General features: G+C 42.2%; 1 protein-coding gene across 2 annotated transcripts in view; it reads left to right on the top strand.

Annotated features, from left to right (window-relative positions):
- The first annotated feature begins 2,104 nt into the window (after positions 1-2,104).
- Positions 2,105-7,951, top strand: part of LOC142589678 (cytochrome P450 9e2-like) — a 30,401-nt gene continuing 24,554 nt past the window's right edge. Inside the window, exons 1-3 of one of the 2 annotated variants that reach the window (XM_075701219.1) lie at positions 2,105-2,272; positions 5,489-5,585; positions 7,585-7,637. In XM_075701219.1, the coding sequence (XP_075557334.1) occupies positions 2,217-2,272; positions 5,489-5,585; positions 7,585-7,637 (206 nt within the window). In that variant the 5' untranslated portion in view covers positions 2,105-2,216. The remainder of the gene's footprint in view (positions 2,273-5,488; positions 5,586-7,584; positions 7,638-7,951) is intronic. The other variant, XM_075701220.1, reaches the window with a different exon arrangement.

Below are 7,951 nucleotides of genomic sequence, written 5' to 3'. Positions count from 1 at the left end.
ACGAAACACGCCGGCTTGCCATACACATGGTGATTTTCATGCATTGCGTTTATGGTGCAATGACGCAGCCCTAAGGCCTATCATTGTCAGAGACCTCGCCAACGACAGTCCCTGACATGCCAAATTCTCTAGAAGGTTGCCTATAAGATTTTTAATCGTAGAGGTTTCTTCATATTCTAGTAAAATACAACCACACCGTGATCGACACTTGTGAGGCTCTTGAACACTTTCCAGTGTACGGTGAAATTAATAAATCGCTCTAGCAAGGGTTAGTTCATGCACCAATGCACATAGCTGCAGCAATTTGAATGACTCGAGAGAGACAGCGTCGGTGGGCTATATTATTTGTGGCAAAGAGCATGATTCAGGGCGCCAAAATTGTGCTAGCTTAGCAGATAACACAAGAATGAACCGTATTATAGTTGCTTTGACTTTTTTAGAAAAGATTACTATAGAGGCCGGAAAGGCAATGGATGTGGTACTGCGAAATTACAGATTACATCCACATGCTTATCGTCGGTCCGTGCTAACTACTATGCAAGTCAAAAGCCTGTCCCGTAGATTTCCGCATCCCCCATTTCCGGCGGATATCGAGCACACCCTTAGACTGCAAATCTCGGTATTTCATCATATCCAATCCTCTGACTGTGTGCGAGTTCAATTTACAATTCAATTTCAATTACTCCATTCAATTTACAATCATCCCGTTGCTGTAATACGCTTCCCTTAAGTTACACAGTGGATGTGGTACCAATTCAATTTGCTCCGTGTAATCTCAATGAGAATCACCCAGGCACATTTGATCCGCAATTCAAATGGCCACAGTGCCCTGCACCTAGTAATGCCAAGCATATCACTTATACTACGCCATTCCTATACTATCAAATTTCGATTTAGGCAGGCGAAATTCAACGCATAACCTAAGGTAGCGGCAAGGATATAGGTTATCTTTAGTTACTTTCTTCATCATTTTAGGAAACGTTCTGACATAAATTCAGCTTTTTAGGATAGAAGAAAATTACGAAACATTAGCGAGTTGTTCCGACAGATCTTTCAGCATTATAATTTCGCTGGTAAGACCTTCTCCAGATGACGTTCCCAACAACACATGAAAATCACATTTCCTTAACGAATTAATTCAATTTTTAATGTGAAAGAACATCTTCTGGCATTGCTATACGAGACTCCACTTACGTTCTGGCATATGAATTACCGCGTTTGTATATCTTACTTTTTTTACTTTTTCAAACACACTTTAGGCTTTCAGTTTCGAAATTACGTTCCCTTCCATCTCACGAACAAAATAATTAACTACGCTCTTCGTGCACAACTTAAGTCCAACATTGAAGTGAAAACATGTTGTGTAATTCACGTAGGAGTTTTGTATTCACACATAGGGCTACTCCTCTACGACAGTAATACCATTAGTGTCGCCTATTATATTTCATTTTTCTATTACTCAGAGTACTACACAGGACATCATCATTGGCTGTGCAATATTTTTGTAGTTATTTTACGCCTTTCGAAGGAAAGAACCAGCCAAGAGGCTTATAAGGTTCCTTCTCTGTAGTAAACGCTTTTGTCCATCCATTTTATAACGAATATTTTTCCTTACAGTTTCTGATGCTTGTTAGTATCAAAAGACAGTCGGCTAAAGCTTTGTGCGAATGCAATCGTGATGGATGTGTCTACCGAATTTCTGTGGAATGCTCGGTCTTGTTTCAGTATTCAGAAATGACGAGCTTGATACAGTCAGCTCAATCAACAGAAAAATTGTGCCTTATAATCGAGAAGTCACATCGCGTGCGGTGTAGATCATGACTACCAACATGTTAGGAACCCTAATATGTTTCTAGTTTTAAGCATGCACCTTAGGTCAAACAAAACATTTGCCATGAGTGAAGCAAGAGTAAGCAACCGGAGAAAAGAGGTTATTGCATTGTCCCTTTACTACCACGTCGCTCGCTCTACTGATAGTGCTGATACGACGGTTCATGACATTAGTCGTAACCACCCCTGAACGATGCACTCGTGAGCACAAAGAGTGCTGACATGAGTACTGCGTGCCAAAACTGGAGATAATGTAAGAGTGCCTCTTGCTGTTGCAATCTCCACCCCAACAACAAACCGCAGCGTGTCGGCACGAGAGAGGCTCACAACACCTTGCGGCCCGAATCTTTGTGCACATGCGGTGTTAACCTTCACGCAATTGAGCTATGCTTGTGCCATTGGCATTGAGTTTGGTCATCGCGTTCGCAGCTTGGTTCGTCATGTAAGTATCCCTGAAGAATTCTCACACGCGAATGATATTATTGAAAACAAAAGAAAGGACATGCGCAAAAAAAGTCTGTGGGTCAGAAGTGATGCAGCATGCATAAGTCGCCCAGCGTTGATGGAAAGGGGTAAATGTTCGTAAATTTACAATGTATATATATATATATATATATATATTGTAAATTTACCAGGCTGTAGAGAAATGTTTCGTGCAACCGAGTCTAAGGTGTGCAAAGCGGATTAAAGCTAAGCTTTCCTTGTCTGATTCTTTGCTGCGCCTGGCAATCGAATCTGGTACCTCGTGCTTAACAGCTCAATGCAATAGCCGCTAGTTAGGCCACTGCGGGTGCGGTGATTGCGACACATGTGATTTCAATAATTCGTAATTCGGTATCAGACCCGCCGACCACGGCACATTAACGACCAGTAGTTTTTGCAAGGTGTAGAGCTCCACACAACTACTTGGGGTGGTGGCGTCTGTCCATGTATATTGTAGCTCGTAAACAGGCTATGCAGTAACGCGCAAGGATGGCGTTGCATGCATCAAATACAAGTTGCTTTTGAGAAGGTGGTGTGCAGGTGGTGTGCGTTGCTGTGCAGTGTTTCGTCTTCGTGCTCGTTAAATTGAGTGGAGTTTAGGTATTCATGACAATGATTATGAAGATTAAGAGCCTCAAACATAGCAAGTACGATGTAGAGAGCATGCACTAAAAATTATGCGGTTGGCGGAAAACAACGCAGAGAGCATCGGTGACGTTGCTGTGAACAACGACCTGTCACTAGATACTGTGTCATTTTAATGGAGGCATCTTTTGTAGAACTCGTGGCCTCCGATATGAATAATACCCAGCCGGAGCCTTCAAACCAATTCAACGATGCTGGGAGGCAATAAGCCTTTAACGCAGAAACTTCTGAGATGATGTGGGATTACTGTGTGCGCCACGCATGCACGTTTTCAAGTATTAGGTTATTCTTCAACCTGCGCTGAATGCTTTACAGCAAGTATTTCTCTATGAAGAAATGAATTCTTAAAGGTCAACTGCTGTGATCTTTCCAAGTCGGCGAATCTCAGCAATCTTTTTTGTCTTCGTCAGTGCAGACAGATCCCATGGCCAAGCTTGTGCATTTAGGGATATTCCTTGCTCTACCACTGTTATTCTCTTCATCTTCCCGTCAAGCGGTCTCTTTTGCTAGAACTTATTCAGTTTCACTGAAAAGGAATTTTCAGAATTCTCATATATGCACCCTAATTGTGCCTGCCAATTATCTTTTTTTTTCTGTCAATCTTGTGCCTTCCTACATTGCTAGCCGACGGTGGGGACCAGGAAACGGTTTCCTCCATAGTAGTGCCAGCGTCGCACTTCTGTTCTTCATTATTAAACATTAAATCCCGGTACATATTCCGGGCATAAAATGTCAATTGATGGGCGCATCCAAAGCACACAGACCTCTTAATAGAACAGCGCATAATACTGAACGACTCTGTCAATTCCTTAAACGTTGTATAATTTGGATTGACGGAATCATTCAGGCTCTCAAAATGAAACTATGGCCCACACTTGAAAGAAGGACACTGTGCAATGCTCTTAGCACTTACGAAGTGCATGGCTCCGATACGCTCACGTAAAACGGCTGTAGAATCTATGCAGTTCCTTTTCGGTTTTTGTGAATATTTTTTTTATTTATGAGCAATAAATTTCTACATTCTGTGCAGTCCGAGCCAATCTATGCTCGAAGAGAGGATCTGTGCTATTTGAAACACCTCTTATCCTGACGTGACAAGCGATGCCTTCAAGCCGAAGACGACAGCTTTTTGTCCATTTTTGTACATCTTTAACTCTTATGACAAGTGGCTTCTTCGGATGTGCGCGTTAATTCTTGAACCCTAACTGACCGAATCAAAGTGGACCAATTCCATAGGCATTCTGGGTCCAAGTTTGGCATATCTTTTTCCAACCGGACAGCTGGCTACTTTTCCAAGCAGTGAGAAGGAAGGAAGTGAAACCTGAGGGCAAATTTTGAAAGCACTCGCGAAGTCGCATCTACCACTTGATGCGTTTACATGTAAAGCAACGGTTATGATCGCATATACGTAAATGACAGTTATCATCGTCATGAACAGAGCGACAGTCCCCCTTCGCCAGAGCGATTACGGGCACGGGTGATTTCATGTGACGGGAAAGGGACCAGATTTCTTGGTTGCTTAGACAGTGATGCTGGGAGCGCCTCTTGGCGCTCTCGTTTGGAGTCAGGCCATCGACAAAGACCATTCGAAAGTTCAGGAAGCGCCGCTTTTCAGCCATTCGAACATGATGGGTCATTTGGAAGCGCTTTATAGAGCGCTCGGAAACCGCCGTTTGCAGAAGCCGTTAAGCAAGCAAAATATTTTCCGTGGGATATATCAGCTACGCTGGAGGTAAATCGCAACAAATTATTGTCGACCTTAACCGAGAAAGTGCAAAAGTGGGCATTACGATTACTTTTCAAATGACAAAGACAATGTTCAATAACCTGGCAAGGAAACAAGAGTTCACCAGCGTCAGACAGCCTTTAGACACAGGGGTGCGTTTATCTAGGTCACTTACTCACAGGGGTCCCTGGCTATGAGAATGAAATTCATAGACGAATAAAAATGGGTTGGAGTGCTTACGGCAGGCATTGCTAAATCCTGACTGGATGCTTACCACTGTCGCTGAAAAGAAAAGCGTACAATCATTGCATTCTTGCGGTGCTAACATACAGGGTAGAAACTTGGAGGTTAACAAATAAGCCCGAGAGCAAGGAAAGGACTGCGCAAAGATCGATGGAATCAAAAACTATTAGGCGTAACGTTGTGAGCGTTGACGTGAGCGTAACGTGAGCGTAACGTTGAGAGAGCGGTGTGGATCGGAGAGTAAATGGGGATAGCCGATATTCTAGTTGGCACTAAGGAACAATGGAGCTGGGCAGGCCTTGTAATGCGTAAAATAGATAGCCGGTGGAACATTAGTTACACAGTGGGGGCCAAGGGATGGTAAGTGCAGTCGTGGATGGCAGAAAATTAGGCGGCGTGATGAAATGAGGAAATTTGCAAGCGCAAGTTAAAATCGGCTAGCACAAGACATGCCTAATTAGAGACCGCTGGAAGCGGCCTACGTCCTGCTGTGGACATAAATATAGGCTGATGATGGTGATATGATGATGTCACCAGCACAAATTTTGACTGCATTTTCAGACAACGCAAGAGACGCCTGTCTTTCTTCAGGGACCTTGGGATTCCAGGACCACCGCCCAGCTTTATTTCTGGAAATCTTTCAGAACTTATTCTTAAGGTAATGTCCCTCTGAGTAAACATGCAGTGCAGCAAGGATGGTGTCATTACGCAACACTTAGTGCGTGTCCATTAGCATTCACTTTCTGAGCATTTAGGTATTGCAGCAGAGTGATTGAATTTAGTATAGGCAATCCGGCGTTGACGCTTAGCGGTTATAGAAATTGGGGAGCTAAATTCATTGTAGGAAGAATGGTAGTAAGTACTTAATTGACGTTAACATTGCTAGTATTGCTGCTGCTATGATACTCTGCGAACTGGTATTCCTGTCTGCTGTATTTCACATCCTTTTCAACTACTGTATATTTCCACCGATCCATATTTTTTTTTACACTCCTTGTAGCGATATATCGTACCTAGTTCAAGTTAGCCCATGCCGCATTGTGGATGTTTCAAATGCAAGGCATGCATAAATACGAAATTATTCCGTGCATTCTTTGTGCGGCAACTCTCAATAATTACTTGAATAAGTGCTCTTCACTAATATTCTTTTTTTTGTATTCTCCGTTCGCAAAAGAACGTAAGGACTAAGGATGATCGATTAGTTTTTTTATTCAAATAATGATTACTAACTCATCATCTTAGCTTTTAATCGATTAATCGCTTTTGATGGAGAGTTTTTTATCAATTAATTGATTAATCGAAACTTTTGCCGGGAAATTTAAAAAATCTTGATACGTTATCTATTCGGAAGAGAAAACCGCGTAAGAGGACGACTAAGAAAGATCGACTACACATGCGCTGACTAACCCCTAAAGTTAGCTTCCGAATGGAACACCAACTAGCGCAACGTCCATCCCTTCTGCAGTTATCCACTTTTGTAGAGCCCTACTTTAATGTTCGAGACGTGGAACCAAGTTTTAAACACAAATGTATAAACGTTCGATAAAGGATCATCTTCAACTTGATAAAGAATAAATATAGTTGGCACTAGTGCCTTTTGAAAATATAGACACTGTAAGCAATAAAATGGCGCCTAAATAATATACATGGCTCTAGTTAATCTATGTACATTAGATTAAACAAGAACTAAGAAAAATGGCAATAGCGGAAGGTGAAGTCCAACTGAATTATGCAAGAAATTGTTGTATTCGCAATGGAAAGCAAATTTATTCGTTTGAGATTTTAAACCACCTGCTCTTTTCTGCACAGCTAAGGAATGCCAATTGGCTGGGATGTTTGTGTGAAGCTGACACCTTCTTTACATGGCCACAGAACTAGCAGACGCTCGTACGTAGACGCTCGGACGCTATAGATTTTCTGGAATCGACATGAACTCCATCGCCATGTTAAACACAAGCTCCGAACCAGTGCGAATGCTGTGCCCCGTCTTTAGCGGACTGGGAGTGGCACGACGAACAAAGGCTGGGTTGTTGTAGTGTGCCTTACATTACGAGGCCATTTCAAGCCTCCGGCTTTGGGAGACGTGATGGCGGGTGCGGTGGGGGTATAGTGAGAAGCGCTCAACTCGACATCATCCAGCACTCGAAAAAACAGTCGACAGTCGCTCTACCAGAGCCGCAATCAATACTTGTGTGCCGCCATTCCAGTACCATTTCAAAATTTTCGCGCCATTCCTGTCAAACTATCTAAACGATTAATCGAACAGGTCTAATCGATTAGGTCGGGTAAATTAAAATGTGGACATCGATGAAGGGTAATCGTATTGCGGGATACAATTATTGGGTTATTCGAATTATCCTTCATCGCTAATACCAACCCAAGTAGGGAGGCGTTCCAGCGAGACTGTTAAAGAAAGTTTCACATTATCTGATAGAGTTACTGGAAGTCTCAAATCCATCTCGTTCTTTGCTTACTTCCTTTTCCCTCTGTATTTTCTTCTGTTTTCTTTTTCCCTGTGTTTTAATAATTTCGGGAATTATGTACACGCATGCGGATAATTTTAGCGAAAGATCCAGTGTCTTCTGTTGGTCTACTCATGACAAACTGCGGTTTACTTAAAGTGAGAAAGGCGCGTTTTCTTTCCCTTCATCTTTCAGGGATCAGCAGTTGCATTCAAAGAATGGTTAGAAAAGTATGGAGACTTCATGGGGTAAGTCATTTTCCTTTGGTATAAGTAGTACACGACACGTGAACATCGAAAAATTCGTGATACCAAAAAAAAAAACATTACTTCCCAGTCCGTATCGACACTCAATTCGCCAACAGTGCCAATAGCTTTCATGAATAATATCAATAAATCACACAATTCACATAAATAAATTCTCATTGTTTCTACCCGATATAGATCCCACTGCATTGCGATTACTTCGTTTTTGTTTTCACTCATAACATAATACGTAATTCCCTCTACACAACGCTTCCAGTGTTTTAATCATGCAACTTCTTACTTAAAGAGATTTGAAA

The sequence above is a fragment of the Dermacentor variabilis genome, chromosome 8 (genome assembly GCF_050947875.1).
Source record: "Dermacentor variabilis isolate Ectoservices chromosome 8, ASM5094787v1, whole genome shotgun sequence".
NCBI classification, from domain to species: domain Eukaryota; kingdom Metazoa; phylum Arthropoda; class Arachnida; order Ixodida; family Ixodidae; genus Dermacentor; species Dermacentor variabilis.
This window is presented reverse-complemented; position numbering and strand designations above follow the sequence as displayed.